The sequence below is a fragment of the Hyaena hyaena genome, unplaced genomic scaffold (assembly GCF_003009895.1).
Source record: "Hyaena hyaena isolate Hyena2069 unplaced genomic scaffold, ASM300989v1 scaffold_364, whole genome shotgun sequence".
In the NCBI taxonomy this organism is placed as follows: Eukaryota; Metazoa; Chordata; class Mammalia; order Carnivora; family Hyaenidae; genus Hyaena; species Hyaena hyaena.
The window spans coordinates 925631-944152 of NW_024080996.1; the positions used below are offsets into that span (position 1 = coordinate 925631).

Consider the following 18522-nt stretch of genomic DNA (forward strand, 5'->3'; position numbering starts at 1 on the left):
CGAACCGCGAGCTCCACTTTAACCAGCCAGTCCTCGACTGACAGCCAAGGACTAATCACTTCTTGTGAAACATGGTGACTTCTGCCTCTGTAATCCCGTCCTTGCCTTTACTCTAAGAACCAGCCTTCACTGGGCTTGCTCTTCTTCATATATTCTTACATGGGAGTGAATCTTCAGTGACTTAAACAGATGGTTTCTAGGTTGATTTAACCATTAGCAAGCTCTGGACTTGGCTTCCCCTGCAGTCCCTGGCAGGTAACTTCACTTAACCCTCGTTATTGTGTTAGAGTTTTTCTTTTATCAAGTGGGGAGGAAAACAGCTTGAAACAAAAAGAACTCGAGGACTAGGCCAGAAAGAAGTTCTCCAAGGTCTCTCAGGGAGTTGAGAGTTTTCCTCAAGAGAGCAGTTCTTGGTGTGGATCCCTGATTCTCTTCAGACTATTTAGGTGCTTGAGGGAGCCCATCCTCTGGCTATAGTAGGATGGTATTGCCATCCTTTGCTGAAACGTTTCCCCCTTCCCTTATTTGCCCTTTAGTTGCTGGGCAGCAAAACTTTTCAGAAGCTCTGGTGAAGGTAATTTTCTTCACTGGCCATATTGCGTGGATTGAGGCAAAGTGTAAATATCTAATTAACAGTGACTAGGAATAGATTGCACAGTAGCAGAAAGCTAAAGAAGTTCTGCCCTAGGTTTTTTGACCCCCTCATCATAAATGAGTAATGTTTGTGGCAGAAGGACAGAGATTTAGTAAGATATGTGAGTGCAAGAAGCCTGGAAAGACCTTGGCAAGACTGGAGAGGGGACAGATTGGAGCGTCTGCCTGCTCAGCAGCGTAAGCCATCTGGAGCACATCACACCTGTGCGACACAATCTGTACTAGCTGCCCACTGTTTCCAAAACAGTGATTTTTCGGCTTTAGGTGAATTATACATTTAATGTGTTGATGTCTGATATAAAAACAATAGTGAGCATTTGGTCCTGAGCTTCCTTGACCTCTACAGGATGGGAGTAGCAATCTCAGTGGGTTGTGCTTTTGAGAGGGGCACGCAGGCACCCTTTCACTGGTGCCTTCAGGCTTGTGGACATTTTCTCCAAGACTCTGAGCAATCTGTACGGTTTGAGCTTTTCCTAACCTCCTATCGTGCGTCTGGACTTCTCATGCTTCTGCTTAGCTTTTGCTGATTGGGAAGAACTTAGCATAGCATCTAGCACTTAGTAGGCACTTGGATAGTATTTTTATAATTTTTACAGGATGCTATAATAACTTTAGGGTGCTCCACTTCCACTTCTTACCATTCTTTCCCTCTGAATTAACACTGGTCTGAGGGGCACAAATTAGAAATTATTTTGCAGCCTTTGGCATGATGCCAAGAATATTTATTTTAAAACAATCATTTCTTTATTTTCTTAAATTTTTTCTCACTCTCCTTTCTTCAATTTTGTTCATGTTGTTTGGTTCTCCCAGTCATCATTTTACCACTTTGAGGATATTTTCCCTAAGTTTCTGAGTATGATGTTGGCAGTGGTGGTAGTATGAGTGGGTGAGAGGTAGGAAGGTGGTAGGGGGGTGGTTCCTAAGGAATGTGCTATGAGTTTCTGAAATAGGGTCTTGGATAGCTTTTCGTCTTCCTAATTGAGTCCGAGAAGCTTAATTCTGGTAAGTAACTGTGGAAAATAATTAATTGGGCACGTCTAAATGTCTTCTTCACAGAGAGATCAATTTGTGATTAATCTCAAGTTCATACTATGTATGCACCTACTCCTTTGTCCTGTGTCAGTTTCTCTGCTCACCTGTGAGTCCAGTGGCAGGAGAATCCAGAGGTACCAGTAGCATTAATCCTTGGAGGCAGCATGGGGAGTTGGTGGGGGGATCGATGACAAGGATGATGCTAGCAGGTAAGAGGAACTTCCAGATTATAAATGATCTTCTCTCGCCTGTGTTCACACTTGATTAGATAATTACAAATTAATTTGAGGACACTGCATAAATCTATTGGATTATGAGTATATTAATGCTGACAGTTGGATAGTATAATATGAATTTCTATTTTATGTTTCTTTAGAATTAAACGCCCTTGGATTTTGGTCTCAGTATGTTTTTGTCTATTTAGGACTATTTTGTCTATTCTTATTTAGGATTATAACTGGGAGATTAATTTTTCCTGCAAATGCTTCAGTTACAAGGAAGGAGGGGTTGGTACAGATCAAGGATTGAAATGCTGCTGCTTTTGTTATTTCTGTTTACTTGCCTGAAATTTGGCTCATCTTCAAATCCTTTTAAAGCTTATTTTGAGAGAGAGGGAGAGTCAGAACGAGAGAGAGAAAACAGGGCGGGGCAGAGAGAGAAGGAGAAACAGAGAATCTCAAGCAGGCTCCACACTGTCAGCGCAGAGCCCAACGTGGGGCTCGATCTCACGAACTACAAGATCGTGACCTGAGCTGAGATCAGGAGTCTGCCTCTTAATCAGCTGCCCTAATCAGGTGCCCTAATCTTCTTATCTTTGAATTCAGTTCATCATAGTGGCTGGGAACAGACACAAGTGAGTATGATGCATGGCAAGATTGGGCTTTAATTTCATTTTAATTAATTGATTAATTCCTTGGAGTCTTTTTATGATTTCAGCACATTCTAACAGCTGGATGGTGGTACTGGATCCCATGAAGCCTGGTGGACCTTATGAGGTGATGGCACAGCAGACTTTTGGGAGAACAAACTTCACCCTGAGAGTTCATGATGTCTTATTTGGAGATGTCTGGCTTTGCAGTGGGCAAAGTAACATGCAGATGACAGTTTCACAGGTAATTTGCAGAGTCTTAGTGTTGATAAATCATGATGATGGAGAACAAGAAAAAGAAGGTGGAGGAAAGGGACAAGTAGAAGGATGTAGAAACCTTTTTCTGCCATGTGCCAAGATCTGTTCTGAGTGTTTGGCATGTATTAATTTGATTTAACAACTTTATGAGGTAAGTATGGTTATTTGCCTCACAGATGAGGAAACTGGCCCACTGAGGTTAAATTACCAGCTTAAGGTCACACAGTTCATAGTGCAGCCAGAATATGAGCAGGTAGTGCGACTCCAGAGCCTCTTTCTTAATCACAGCTAGTGCTCTGGATGTGTGCAAGGCACCATTTCCTTGACTTCCCGAGCTAAAGGTAGGAGTGAGAGTATCTGATGGTAAGAGATTTCATATCAAATTGATGACAAAGTAGATTACTCTTCTTTTTGATTGATCTTAGAAGATGAGCTTCTGGAGAGAGCCTAGGAATTCAAAACAACTAGAATTTGTTTCAAGCTGTGCATCTGATATAATATGTCTTTTGTTGTCATGGCGATTTAAAAATTTGAAACTGAATGTTGGCTTTGCCTTTTACTGGTTACATGACTTGGAGAAAATCACTTCGTATTTCTGAGACTTTGTTTTCAAAGTCTCTGCTTTTGGGGGGCACCTGAGTGGCTCAGTTGGTTGAGCATCTGACTCTTGATTTAGGCTCAGGTCATGATCCCAAGTCATGGGATGAAGCCCCGTGTCAGGCTCTGTGCTGAGCATGGAGCCTGCTTTTGATTTGCTCTCCTTCGTCTGCCCCTCTCCTCTGCACCTGTGAGCCCCTCTGTTAGCCCCCCCCAAAACCCACCTTAAAAATTGTGGTTAAAATGAATATAACATCATATTTATCGTCTTAACCAGTGGCATTAAATTTATTCACAACCGTATGTGTACCTGTCACCACCACTATCTGTACTCAAAAAAATTTTTCATCATCCCAACATCCCTCTGTACCCATCAAGCAGTAACCGCTTCCCCCCTCCTTTTTGCCTTCTTTCAGCTCCTGGTATGAATTTCTCTATGAATTTGCCTATTCTAGGTACCTCAGTTTTCAGTGTGCAAGTCTCCTACATCCTTGGCTAGATTTATTCCTAAGTATTTAATTCTTTTAGATGGTATTATAAATGTAATCATGCAATCTTTGTCCTTCTGTATCTGACTTAATTTACTAAGCATAATGTTTTCAAGGTCCATCCATGTCATATCATATTCAAAATTTTGTCCCTTTTTATGTATTCCATTGTGTATGTAGCATTTTGTTTATTCATTCTTCTGTTGATGGACCTTTGGGTGGTTTCTGCCTTTTGACTATTGTGTATGATACTGCAGTGAACGTTGGTGTACAGATACCTGTTCCAGCCCCTGCTTTCAATTCTTTTGGATATATACCTTTGAGTGAAATTACTGGACCATCTATTAGTTCTATGTTTAACTTTTGAGGAATCACCAAAACATTACTACAGTGGCCGTACCACTTTACATTCCTACCAGCAATCTTTGAAAGTTCAATTTCTCTAACACATGTTATTTTCTGTTTTTTTTTAATTAAAAAATTTTTTATTATGGCCATGCTCGTAGGTATGAAGTGGTATCTCATTGTGTTTAAACATTTTTTAACTTTTTATTTAAATTTTAGTTAACATACAGTGCAATATTGGTTTTGTGAGTAAAATTCGGTGATTCATCACTTACATAATACGCAGTGCTCATCATAAGTGCCCTCTTTAATACCCATCACCCATCTAGTTGATTCCCCACCCACCTCCCTCCATCAACCTTAACTTTGTTCTCTATCATTAAGAGTCTCTTATGGTTTGTTTCCTTCTCTCCTCTTCCTCCCAACTTCTCATATGTTTATCTGTTTTGTTTCTTAAATTCCACATATGAGTGAAATCATATGGTATTTGTCTTTCTCTGATTGACTTATGTCATTTAGTATAATACAGTCCGGCTCCATCCATGTCATTGCAAATGGCAAGATTTCATTTTTTAAAAAATTTTTAACATTTATTTATTTTCGAGACAGAGAGACAGAGCACGAGCTGGGAAGGGGCAGAGAGAGAGGGAGACACAGAATCCAAAGCAGGCTCCAGGCTCTGAGCTGTCAGCACAGAGCCTGATGTGGAGCTTGAACCCATGAACCATGAGATCATGACCTGAGCCGAAGTCGGATGCTTAACCGACTAAGCCACCAGGTGCCCCAAGATTTCATTTTTTTTGATGGCTGAGTAATATTCATTCATGTATATATGTGTTCACACACCCCCCCCCCCACATCTTCTTTATCCATTTATCAGTCAATGGACATTTGGGCTGTCTCCATAGTTTGGCTATTGTTGATAATGCAGCTGTAAACATTGGGGTGTATGTAGCCCTTCAAATCCATATTTTTGTATACTTTTAGTAAATACCTAGTAGTGCAATTGCTGCTGGATTGTAGGATAGTCCCAATTTTAGTTTTTTGAGGATCATTGTAGTTTTGATTTGCATTTCCCTAATGACTAATGATATTGAGTGTATTTTCATGTACTCATTGGCCATTTGTTTATCTCTTTTGGAGAAATGTCTATTTAAGTTCTTTGTCCATTTTTGAATTGGGTTGTTTGTTGTTGTATGGTAGGAATTATTTATATATTCTAGATATTAAGCACTTTTCAGATGTATGATTTGCAAATATTTTCCCATTCTGTAGGTGGTCATTTCACTTTCTTGAGAGTGTCCTTTGATACACAAAAGTTCTTAATTTCAGTGGAGTCTAGTTTATTTATTTATTTTTTGTTTTCTATGCTTTTGATGTCACATACATGGAATTGTTAAATCCAGTGTTAAGAAGGTTTCCCCCCAATGTTGTCTTCTAAGAATTTTATAGTTTTAGGTCTTTGATCCTTTTTGTGTCAATTTTTATATATAGTGTAAGGTGAAGGTCTAACTTCATTCTCTTGCAAGTGGATATGTAGTTCTTGCAACATCATTTGTTGAGGATTGTCCTTTCTGCATTGAACTCCTGGAGCTCCAGTTGACCATGTAAGGGTTCATTTCTGGGCTTCCTATTTTTTCCCATGCCCCTTATGCCAGTACCATACTGTTTTAATTACTGTAGCTTTGTAGTAAGTTTCAAAGTTGGGAAGTATGAGTCTTTCAAGTTTATTCTTCTTTTTCAAGATTGTTTTGGCTATTCACAGTCCCTTGCAATTCCATATGAATGTGAGAATATGCTTTTCCATTTCTGCAAAAAAGGCGCTTGGAATTTTGATAGATATTGTGTTGAATCTGTAGATTGCTTTGGTTGATATTGACATTTTAATGATGTTAAACCTTCCTGCTATGAAAGGATGTTTTTCCATTAATTTAGATCTTTAATTTTTTCATCAATGTTTTGCAGTTTTAGTGTACAAGTCTCTTAACCTCCGTTGCTAGATTTATTTGTAAGTACTTGATTCCTGTAGATGCTATTGTACATGAAATTTCTATCTTAATTTCCTCTTAAGACTGTTCATTGCTGGTGTACAGAAACAAATAATTTTTGTGTGTGTGCAAATAGTTTATTGTCAAGTTGGTTTCCATATAACACCCAGTGCTCATCCCCACAAGTGCCCTCCTCCATGCCCATCTCCCCCCTCCCCCCCACATCCATCAGTCCTCAGTTTGTTTCTCAGTATTCAAGGGTCTCTCATGGTTTGCCTCTCTCCCTTTCCCCCAACCTTTCCCCCCTTCTTCTCCCCCATGGTCCTCAGTTAAGTTCCTCCTAATCCTCCTATACATGCAAACATATGATAAGAAACAAGTGATTTTTGCATGTTGATCTTGTACCCTGACACTTTCCTGAATTCGTTTGTTAGTTCTGGTAGCTTTTTTGTAGGTTTTTTTTTTTTTTTTTCTTTGGATCTTGGGTTTTGAGCATCTCATCTGTAGGTAGAGATAGTTTTACCTCTTTGGATGCCTTTTATTTCTTTTTTCTTGTCTAACAGCTCTGGCTAGATCTTCCTGTACAATGTTGAATAGTAGAGGTGAAAACAGACACCCTTCCCTTGTCCTGGTTTTAGTAGGAAAGCTCTCACTCTTTCACCACTGAGTGTGATGTTACTTGTGGGTTTTTCATAAATGCCTTTTATCATGTTGAGGAATGATCCCTCTATTCCTAGTTGTCTGAGAGTTTTTATCATGAAAGTATGTTGAATTTTGTCAGATGTTTGAGACTCAGTTTTCACTACTGTGGTCCAGTAGTGATTATATCTACCTAACTAATTTACTGGACCATTATAAAGATTAAATTGTTTTGTTTGTTTCTAAAAGGTATTTATAAATTGAAAATAGCTGTCTAAATATAAGTGGTTGCTCTTTTTTCAATTTTTCTTTATAAAAAGTTTCAAACACCTATCTACCCACCATCTAGATTGACAGTTGTTAATATTTTGCCCTATTTGGTTTGTGTGTGTGTGTGTGTGTGTGTGTGTGTGTGTGTGTGAACTATCTTAACATAAGCTATATATCTTGATACTTCAATTAGGTGTCATATATCAAATTGATATATATTCATGTATCAAGTTAATATGCTGATATATATGTACATATATGTATACATGTTATGTATACATAATAGAAAATATGCTAGGTCTCAAAATTTAAGAACAGCTAATCTTCAAAGGCTGTGATGTATATATAAATATGTATATATTTTTTACATACAAATATAATTTTTTCTTTTTTTTTTTTTTACACAGAAAGAAGGCCAGTGATGACTTTGTTTTTGTGCAACTTTTTCATAGCCTAGGATTTCTTTTGTTAGCATCAATTCATTTTTCTCTGTTTCACTCAAAGCCTTTGAAGATCAACTGTTCTTAAATTTTGAGACCTAGCGTATTTTTTCCTTTATGATAACTAACTAGAGGCTTCACTAGGCTCTATTTACTCTGCTAGAATTGTTGGTAGGAAGAGCTCTATGTAGGCTCCCAAGTAGGGATGGGACAACAAAGGGCATCGAGTCATGTGGGATGGAACCAGGGAATGCTGGCGTGCCATATGTTGGTCGGTGATGAAATTGAGTTTGAAGGGTTCCTGTGTTCATTGCTATTAGAGAATAGGGCTGCCCTGATAGGCTATGAGTGAGGTCTCTGAAGTAACCTGGATAAAAAGGACACCGAGAAAGTTGTGAAGGGAAGGACACCTCTTAGTAGTTTGATTGGTATTCTAGGTCAGCAGCAGAGGTAGAGCAAAACCTTGGTGCTGTATGTCTTTGGCATTCAGATTTCTTTTCAAGATCAACTCTACTTTCTAATTAAACACAAAAACTGTCTAGAATCAAAAGAGTGGATTTCTGGATAGCACGTGATGGTATTAGAGCTTTGGGCCTCAGAATTGTCACGTCTTTGTTTGTTTAGTAAGCTGTCTGATTTAAAAATAAAAGTAAAGGGGGACCATTGTTATTTAAGTTAGAATCAGGGCTAGACAGCGTATTAGCAAGTTTTACAGAGTATTGAAACTATATGAGCTAGAAATATTGCTGAAAGAAGAGTAAACGTTTTTTTTAATGCAGTATCAGAATTTCCAAAAAAGTAGTCTGAGTTAAGTGCTTTGGCGCATTTGAAATTGGGATTGATATTTTTCCTTGTCTATATGTTCTCAATTTCTATAATGAGCATGAAATAACTAATTTTTAAAAGAAAGTTATAAAAACAAGAAACTGATATGTTTACCTAGTCCCTTAAATATTTATCAAAGGCTCAGTTTACAATAAAGAGTCCCCTTATATAAACAAGAATCTTAGGAATAAATACTTTCATTTGCATTATGGATTGGCACAAATATGTTTTGCATACTTTGATTTGTTTCCTTTAATAAGTTAGAACTTGAAAAGATTATTGTCTTCCCATCTCTTCCTCTAAAACTTAGTTTCTCCTCAAAATTGATTTTTATTTTCCTGCCTTTCTTTCATGATACTTCTCCATTTTTGAGGAATACTTAAATTTGAGTCTTAAACATCTCTATGACTACACTATGATCTCAATTCATTTATTTTTAAATTTTTACTTATTTCATTTTTAAATGTTTATTTATTTTTGAGAGAAGAGAAAGCACATGAGCAGGGAAGAGGCAGAGAGAGAGAGAGAGAGAGACAGAGACAGAGACAGAGACAGGCAGGATCCAAAGCAGGCTCTGTGCAGACAGCTCAATGTAGGGCTCGAACTCATGAATCGCAAATCATGACCTAAGCTGAAGTCAGAAGCTTAACCAATTGAGCCACCCACGTGCCCCACTTTGTTTATTTTTTTAAAAAACTTATAAAATTGAGTCCTTTAACATACTTTGTGATTTATTTCGCTTTTATTGTTTCTACTCTTGATTGCTTTTTTTTCTTTTTCTTTTGTTAACTAATTACTAACTAATGCTACTAAAAAGATCCTACCCTGGGCATATCTATTTTATTTTTGTATTAGTTTTCTAATTCAGAATCTAAATTCGTGCATTTATGTCTTCATAACCAGTATCTTATTTACTCCTGCTTCCTGCTCTACTTAAATATGTGGAAACTTTGAATTTATGTGTTTATTGAACTGAACTTTAACTGGGCTTCCTTTCAGTACAAGTGGCTGGAAGCAAAACTGAAGTCTTATATCTTGAGAGAAGGCATGGTTTTGTTTAGAAGCGGGATTGCTGTTGACTCACCAAGGAAAATAGTCCTTTCTTTAATGCTTTGATTGTAGTTCCCTGTTTGCACAGAAAGGCAGGGAGGGGATGTATTTGTATCTATACAGTCAGGTTCTCAATAGCACACTGTGCCAGGGGATCTCATCTCATTTCTGTCAAGCTAAATCAGATTTTGATTGTTATGAACACATTCTTCCTGCCTAGAATTTACTCTGTAGTATCTTCTGCATTAGACTAAGGCTATAAGCTCAGAGATACAGGGACTTAGAAAAAGATTCCATCTGACACAGCCAAGCGTTAATTTTTTATTTTTTTGTTTTAAATCATGCACTTAGTTTGCAAGACAGCATTTTAGGTGTTGACAATATCAAAAGCCAAGTTTTCTACAAAAAAAAATTTTTTTTTAATGTTTATTTAGTTCTGAGAGAGAGAGAGAGAGAGAGACAGACAGACAGAGCATGATCACGGGAGGGTCGGAGAGAGAGGGAGATACACAATCTGAAACAGGGTCCAGGCTCTGAGCTAGCTGTCAGCACAGAGCCCAACGCAGGGCTCGAACCCATGAACCGTGAGATCATGACCTGAGCCAAAGTCGGATGCTTAACTGACTGAGCCACCCAGAAGTCCCCAAAAAGCCAAGTTTTCTAGTCTCCTAATGATCTATAGAACTTTCTTTTTTGATCAAAAGCATGCTTTATCTGACTCCTCCTTTATTCCTTTTGCTCCTTTTCCTCTAAAGATGCCCAACACAGACACACACATACATGCACCCACATGCACACACATGTACCCACACGCGGTATCTGTCTCTTTGCCCTCCTCCATGTGACTTTTCTGAGGAGGTAAGATTTCTACTATAACCTACCACTCATCACATTCAAATGAAGGAAATGGCAGATTGTAGGCCCATCTTGTTGTTAGGGTGAAGTGGAATTTTAAGACTGAGTGTTATTTATAACGCTGAGTGAGATGTGTATAAATGGAGAAAAGTCTAAATGTTCATCTGTCGCCTCCTAACTCAGGGTAGGTCTTAAGACCTGGATATTTTTAGTTAGGCTCAGGAGAAGATGGCCAGTGCTAGACAAGGAAGCCCAGTTTTCAATACCTTGGCAATCCTGACATTGCTACTTTACAAGTAGAGAAGTCAAAATCCAGAAGCAAAGGGCTCATACTGTATTACAATAAAGGATTCATAGGAGGTATGGTGGCTGGCTTATTTATAGTTATTCCCTCACCTTTAAAGCTGCTATATTCTACTTGTAGTAGAGGGGACTATAACTTAACAAAATCTAAATTCTTTATTAAGTGAAGTTCCCTTGTGTGGATTCTCCACGCTGTGCACGTGTGCGCATGCACACACACACACACACACACACACACTCACACATGTGCCCTGCTCCCTCATGCAGACCCCATGCCAAGATTCTCTGAGGAAATAGATTCTTGACGTTTCTTCATTAATTCAAGAATGTGGCATAAAGGTTACAAAATGAACACCGGGGAGCAGCTGCTTTGATGGTGAACTGTGCGTCCTCAGGGAGACAATGGTACACTTTCTCCGCCGCAGCAGCCTTAATGACTTCAAATACCTTGGTATTCATTTACATCCTCATTTAAATACTCGGTAGAAAAATAATTACACTGAGGTGTTTGATGAGATGAGATTTGATCTCAGCAGATGGAGTAAGGCTTCCCCTTTCATCAGCGGGGGAAACCAAGTGTCATTTAAATGAAAATCTTCCTGAAATCTCTTTATTCCTAAATTTGCTGCCCATACCCCCGAGGAAATGCTTCCATCAAGAAGGCTTGGTGAGATTGGGAAAGGATACCAATTTCGGAAGTAATTGTCATCAGGAACAGCAGGAATTTTTCCCCTACCCCCATTTTTTTTTTTTTTTAACATTTGCTGTGGCTTTCAGGTTTTGGCTTGAGATGATACACAAATGCAAATTTGCAAATGGAAGTTTTTTTCCCCAGCCAGTGTTTGGGATCCAGATCTGTGTGCTGGTAACATGGGAGAGTGCCAAACACTGCAACCCTGTCGGCCTTGAATAGTCCACCGCACTCGCAATGGGCCTATGAGACAAGTAGCATGTTCACCCGTACCGCCTCCCCAAGCTGGCATCTCGCGGAGATGCGGCACTTGAGTTTCCAGGCGGTGCGGAAGCCAGTGTGGGTGGAGAGAAGGAACGCAGTTTCATCCACGGTTTCCATGGAAGCGGCATACCATCCTTAGTGCTCAGAGCAGAGCCGATTTCAAGGGAGGTGACTTTTTACAGGTACTTGCTGCTGCAAAATAATTTTCCTGCCAGAATAGACTGTGAGTGCTTTCACCTGTTTTTTACTCTTTACTGTTTATTTTACATTTCGCTTGCTGGGCAAGGTTTTGAACACATGTGTCTGGATTGCCTATGGAATTTTCCTGAGAACGTATGTAGTCTCTGTCTCGATAGGGCGAAGACCAGCGACCCCCACCGGCTAGAGCTGCTGTTACCCAGGGCAGGTACTTGAAGGCCGTGACCCGGAGAGACAGTTCACTTGCATCTGGCCATCTTATTGGCCACAGCAGGCTCAGTGGCAAGTCAAAAGGCGATGCAAGGGGCAGCCCGTTTCAATGAAGTGCCCCGTGGGGGCGCTCTGCCTGCTCCAGGGTGTCTCTTACACTGTGGGCCGGAGGGCCAGCTGTATTCTCCGCGGTGGGCGGGAGGGAGCCAGTTGCACACTCGGTGGCTAGCGGCCAATGGAAAGTATCCCAGCCTCCTATGCTCTCGCTGTGGCAGTCCTGTCAGCTGGAGCTCTCTCTCATTCCCTGAGGCCAGTGATATCAGCCTGGGCTTCCTGAAGCTCCTGTTAGCCCTTTGTTGTGGGAAAACCAGACTAGTCTGGGAGGGATAGAGAGGAGACAAGAAAAGGCACCCAAATAACAAAACAAATCAATACGTGTACCATATATATTCTTTGTAAAATAAAAGAAAAACAACTCAAAAACCAGGATCGAAGGACATAGCACTTTCGTATAAGCTCGCAGAGGAACGACTAACAAAGAAACTACGCAGTGTAACGCGTTCTCATCCAGAAGGGCTCCAAGCCATTCCTGTTGTACTCTTGGCAACTGCTGAGGGCTTGTGAAGGGATTCAGGAAGAGGTGGCGTCTTTGCATGGACGCTTTTCTTTGCCTGCGGCCACGCTGAACACCACCTTTCAAGTTGACCTGTCTTCTGTGCCTTTCTTGAGTAAGTGGGCAGGACGAGATGAGAATAGAAGCATTTGAGACATTTCAGTATATTTTAGCCCTTCAAACAGCCATCTCTCAGGTGTGCTCCTTTTGGAGACGCCTCTCTTCTGTGGGATGGATTAGACACATCTCCCTCCCCCTGGCCTTTTGAGCTCCCTTTTGGAAAGAAGTGAATGCTATGGTATTGTGTTATCAGATACTTTGTCTGAATAGAAGCCTTTGAGTTTCAAGACATTACAGCGGTCTAATTGACTGGCCTTCTTTAGCCTAAACCTCATCTAATTCAGACTTGCTCCTTGAGAGCTCAAATTTCACTGTATTCCTACCTTCTTTGGGGACAGGATTCACCACGGTCTGTGTTCATCAAGGTGGATCAAGGTGACTCGGACCAACCCATTGCTGGTTTGGGTTATTTATTTGATCTTGGTATATGAAGGCTCAGAGGGTGGGTAGTGTTTGCTAAGAGGCAGTAGGCTAGTTGACCACCCACTAGGTTGGTGTAAAGAATGACATTCCTGGTTCTTTTCCTAGATATTCAATGCCACAAGAGAGCTGTCTAACACTGCGGCCTATCAGTCTGTCCGCATCTTCTCTGTGTCACTCACTGAGGCAGAGCAGGAACTGGAGGACCTTGCCAAGGCTGACTTGCAGTGGTCTAAGCCCACCTCAGGTGAGTGACTGTGGAGCGTGTGCCGTCTCTGACATCCGGGGTCAGTGCTCTAGGTGGAGTCTGGAATCCTGAATTTGGTTCTGTTCTGTTTGTTAGGATTCAGCCACCCTTTGACTCATTTCTTGCTGACTCCACCTGAGTTCTGATGGTCGCCATTTTATGCATTTCTTCCCAAGGTTCCCCCTTGTTCTGAGCGGATGACTCTTCCTTCAGCTTCACTGAGCACACTGAGGCCCCTCCACATGAGCTCTGCCAGCATCTCTCTCCACTCAGTCTCAGTCTCTCCATCCAACTCAATGCTCTTCTCCTTTCCTCTTCCTTCCTTCGTTTCTGTGTCTGAACACAACTGACTGCTGTCCTTTCAGGGCTACCTATGAGCAGGCACTTCCCCCTCCAGGGCCTTCTTTGGCCCCTCGAGCTCTGGTCTTTCACCCCCCTGTCCATTCAGTGCAAGATCTTTATTTCCCTCCTGTTTTGTGTCAGGCTATGTGCTGGGCCCCAAGGATACAGCAGTGAGCAGGACAGAACAGGCCCTGCTCTCAGATTTCACGAAACAACAACAAAATAAACATAACAACCCCTCTTCTCATGGTGTCTCACCTCTCTCCTTTGCTCTGTTAAACTTTTCTAGAATATATTCTGTCCTCATTCTTTTCACCGCCTTTTCCATGTTCACTCTTTGTAATTTGTCTTCTGCTTCTACCTCACAGCGTGTTTACCTCAAAGCTACTGCTGTTCTTCTAATTATACACTCTGGACACACTAGCCCTTGACACTGCTGACCGCTGCTTCCAGAAACCACACATTCCTCTTAGCTTACGTGGTACCTCCTCTGGCTAGTTTTCGTCCTCTGACTGCTCTCCCTCTCTCTTTGCTTTCTTCAGTCCCTTCCTCCAAATGTGTTCCCTTGTGCTTTTTCTCATCCTTTTTGTTTTTGTGTCTGTACCTGCTTTACCTTGGTTACCTCTGCTCCCACATTTTCCAAGTATTGATTCATTCAACAGATACTTGAGGACCGTTATGTGCTAAGCACTGTTCTAAGTGCTTTGGTGATAGAAGTGAATAAAATGGGCAAGGACACCTGATCTCTTGGAGTTTGCCTTCTAGCACAGAGGAATACAGGAAATGCAGAATAAAATTAGTATATTCTATACAAAGTGTCTGGTACTCAGTATTACACTATCTGAATTCTGCCTCTGTGAACTCAGGAACTGAAGAGATTTGGGCAAAGTTTTGGATAAATCTTTTGGTCTATGAACTCTCCCTACATGTTATCCAAAACTCAGGAACCAGTTAGGTTCAGATAATATATTATACCTTGCTGTCAGCCCCCTTTTACTCTCTGAACTCTGAGACTGAGTACATTTTTGGGTATCAAGGGATAGGGTGGGTGGGGGTGCAAGCTAATGAGACAGAAATATATAAATAAAATACATCAGGGAAGGGGGTGCAGTAGGACCGTTGGGGGCTGGGGTGACCCACCTTTATACCAGCTACCCAGAGCCACCCAGCACCAGCCAGTGAACATTTACTGACTCTCCATTAGGTACTGGACATTGGAGATCCAGAAGTGAGTAAGGTCAGAGCCCTGCCATCCAGTAGTTAATAGTTACGTGGGGTAAGGAAAACACTGTGCAGAAAGATTCATGGAAACACAGGAGAGGGGTGGTCATTCTTTATTAGGCTTTTTGTGATCTTCCTTTCATTTGATATTCTTTCTTTTGCTGTTAAAACGCCTTACCACCTGTTTGTACCTCCTGAGGCACTTAACTGTATCGTGCCGTATATTTTATTCAGCTGAATGTTTGCGTTATCCTGTAGAAGGTAGAGCTATGAGGAGAAGCTCCATGTCTCTCTGTAACTCTTTATTCACTGTAGCCCAACCATCCAGAAGTGCCTGGCACCTAGAAGGCACTCGGTCAGTTTCACACTTCGTTTGAAATTTATTTGAATTCCCAGTGTTACACTGTCAACGTTTTGAGTGCCAGCACTGTATCGAGTTTGGATCTTTTGCACACCAACCCAGTGGCTTCTCTGTAGTAGTGTAACTACCACGTTTCTGTCATTTTTTTTTCTTTAACCTTTTCTGAACAGAAAACCTAGGCCATGGAGTTTTCCAGTACATGTCGGCAGTGTGCTGGCTCTTTGGACGTAACCTGTATGACACGCTGCATTATCCCATTGGGCTGATCTCTTCTTCATGGAGTGGGACACCCATTGAAGCCTGGTCATCCGGAAGGTCACTGAAAGCCTGTGGTGTCCTTGCACGAGGGTAAGAAATCATCCTGAAGCCTGGGAGACAGCCTTAGAGAGAAGGATCATGGTTTCCTTTGCGGAGCCAAATCTGTGTTGAGTGTCCAACTATGTATTGAATGTACGTAACTTATTCTGCGAACATGTGTGGTATTCTTTTTTTTTAAGTTTATTTTTTGAGAGAGAAAGAACATGAGAAGAGTGTGTGAATCAGTGGGGGAGGGGCAGAGAGTGAGGGAGAGAGAACAAACCCCAAGCAGGTCCCGAGCTGTCAGCCTGATGTGGGCTTCGTGCTCATAAACTATGGGATCATGACCTGGGCTGAAGCCAAGAGTCAGATGCTTAACCGACTGACTTACAGGTGCCCCTGTAAGGTATTATTTTTATTGTCACCAGCACCACGATCATCTGAGAATATGTCAAGAAGCAGTTATGATCCTTTTCCTTAATAATAGTGATAGCTAATACTTATTGAAAGCTTTCTCTTTGATGGATACTGTTATAATCACTTTATATGTGTTAATTCACATAATACACCCAACAACCTCTACAAGTGAAGATACTATTAAAATCCTAAGCTACTGAGCTTCAGTCTCAGAGGGGCTTACTAACTTGCTCATGGCTACAGCCGGTAAGCGGCAAAGCCTGGTTTCAATGTCTGTGCTCTTAACCACTGTGCTCTCTTGTCTATAAGAATAAACAGTGTAACAGGAAGAACAAATATACTTGGAATCAAAGAAGTGTATTAGTGTACTGATTATGAAAGCATGATCAGGGAGAGGTGGCTCAGGAAGAACACATGGGGTGGGGGAGAAAGGTGTACTTATTAAAATCCCGACACTAATATCAATACAGAAATTAATGAACTGCTTTCACAAACATTGTGTCTTTCGGTCTGGGAAGGGCCCTGGGCAGAGGCTGGACTTCAGCTCTTGGTATAGCTTAGGTAAAGGCATGCCTGTGGGGGAGGGAAGACCTTTAACTCTGGGACTGAGAGAATGGCCTAGGTAGAGTGGGCGGGATCTAGAGTCAGGCTTCCCAGGTGCCTGGGGACATGAAGGGATACCATCAAGGGTATGGGGGAAGCGGGCGTTCTCATCCACAGCTCCCATGAGTATAAATTAATACACATATTTTACAGAGAAGTTTAGGAACATATTCAAAGCTTTCAAAAAATGTGCCCTGTGACCCAGCAATTTCATTTTTGGGCATTTATCTTAAGGAAATAGGCCTGTATGCAGTGATTTTAGCTATGAGGAAGATAAGCAAAAAGCTTAAAAAAATCCAAGTGTCCATCTCCTGGGTACTAGTTAGGTAAATTCATTGTCTGCATGAGACATTCACAATAAAATACTCCTCTCCTCTGGTTTTGGTGACCTTATCTGGAAACTGGGACGGCCCCCTCTGAACTCAGACTGACGGATACATTTATCCTGGGACAAACTTGGATATGAAAGTTGGAGTTTATTCAACATGTTTTCATGGGAAACAGAGTGGTCCAGTCTAAGCCTGTGTTGCTGTCATAGGTTACCCCAAATGAAAGTTGGATGGACACCCAGTTTAGGGACCGTGATATGATCAGTCACTAGTTCTGTCATGACACTTGTGCTTCTGATCAATTTCAGATTCACTCAGTCTGATTCTGTAACAGGTCCCAGTAAGAACTCTGTTCTCTGGAATGCCATGATCCATCCACTGCATAATATGACTCTGAAAGGGATGATATGGTACCAGGGTGAGTGTTCAATTTGCTGTTTCTCTATTGTATTAGTTAGCTTTTGCTGTGTAACAAACCAACCCAAGATTTAGTGACTTAAAAAACAATAATAGTTTTATTTGGCTCCCCATTCAGTGGGTTGTTGGGCAGTTTTCCTGTATAGACTACTTTGGTTAATTTCTATTGGGATCTTTTATATGTCTTTGGCCATGTGGCAGGTGTCTGGTGGCCTCAAATGACCTCTCCCTCCTGTCAACTGCTGGGATACCCTCGTACTCAAGTGGTCTCTCATCCTTCAGCAAATTAGTTCAGATTCCTTCTCATTTACATAGCAGCCCCAGGGTTGCAGATGTGTCAAGAGAGAGCAAACCCCAGAGCTGAAGCACTTTTCAAGCCTCTGTTTGCATCATGTTTGCTGATACCTCCTTGGCCAGAGCAAGTGACAAGGCCAGTCCAGAGAGACTGCAGGAAGACTCACTACCTAAGGACACGGGTGGAGGTTGGGGAGTAATGTGCGGCCATGTTTGCATCAACCCCAAACCCCTCTCACAATCTGGACTGTTTCTAGGGGAGTCCAATATAAATTTTAACAGGGACCTGTACAATTGCACATTCCCTGCGCTCATTGACGACTGGCGTCAAACATTCCACCATGGCTCCCAGGGGCAGACAGAGCGTTTCTTCCCATTTGGATTTGTCCAGGTATGTGTTGAGAGGAAGAAGGTTTTGGGCATTGGGGAGGTGGTGTGCTAGGGAGGTCTCTTTCCTGGAATCCATTTTCCTTTTTTTGCCCTCATCATCTGCTGGTCAAGAACTGAATGACTAATGCTGGTCAAGACTAATTCATCTCAGTTCACTGATGGGACAATTACATCTTCAAAAAAAGTTAACTAGTAATATTTCTTTTATTTAAGAATTTTTTTAAATGTTTATTTAGAGAGAGAGAGGAGACAGAGCACAAGTGGGGAGGGAAGAGAGAGAGAGAGAGACACAGAATCTGAAGGAGGCTCCAGGCTCTGAACTGTCAGAGCAGAGCCTGATGCGGAGCTCGAACTCATGAACCATGAAATGACCTGAGCCGAAGTTGGACACTTAAATAACTGAGCCACCTAGGCACCGCAGTAATATTTATTAAAAAAGGAATACAAACGTGTTTATTAAAGATATTTAAAAGATG

General features: G+C 41.3%; 1 protein-coding gene across 14 annotated transcripts in view; it reads left to right on the forward strand.

Moving 5' to 3' along the window:
* SIAE (sialic acid acetylesterase) overlaps positions 1 to 18522 on the forward strand; it is a 66086-nt gene that overhangs the window by 37403 nt on the left and 10161 nt on the right. For all 14 annotated transcript variants that reach the window (XM_039250179.1, XM_039250182.1, XM_039250183.1 and 11 more), the window contains 5 exons: positions 2623 to 2798; positions 13237 to 13375; positions 15470 to 15647; positions 17254 to 17363; positions 17914 to 18047. In XM_039250179.1, the coding sequence (XP_039106110.1) occupies positions 2623 to 2798; positions 13237 to 13375; positions 15470 to 15647; positions 17254 to 17363; positions 17914 to 18047 (737 nt within the window). The remainder of the gene's footprint in view (positions 1 to 2622; positions 2799 to 13236; positions 13376 to 15469; positions 15648 to 17253; positions 17364 to 17913; positions 18048 to 18522) is intronic.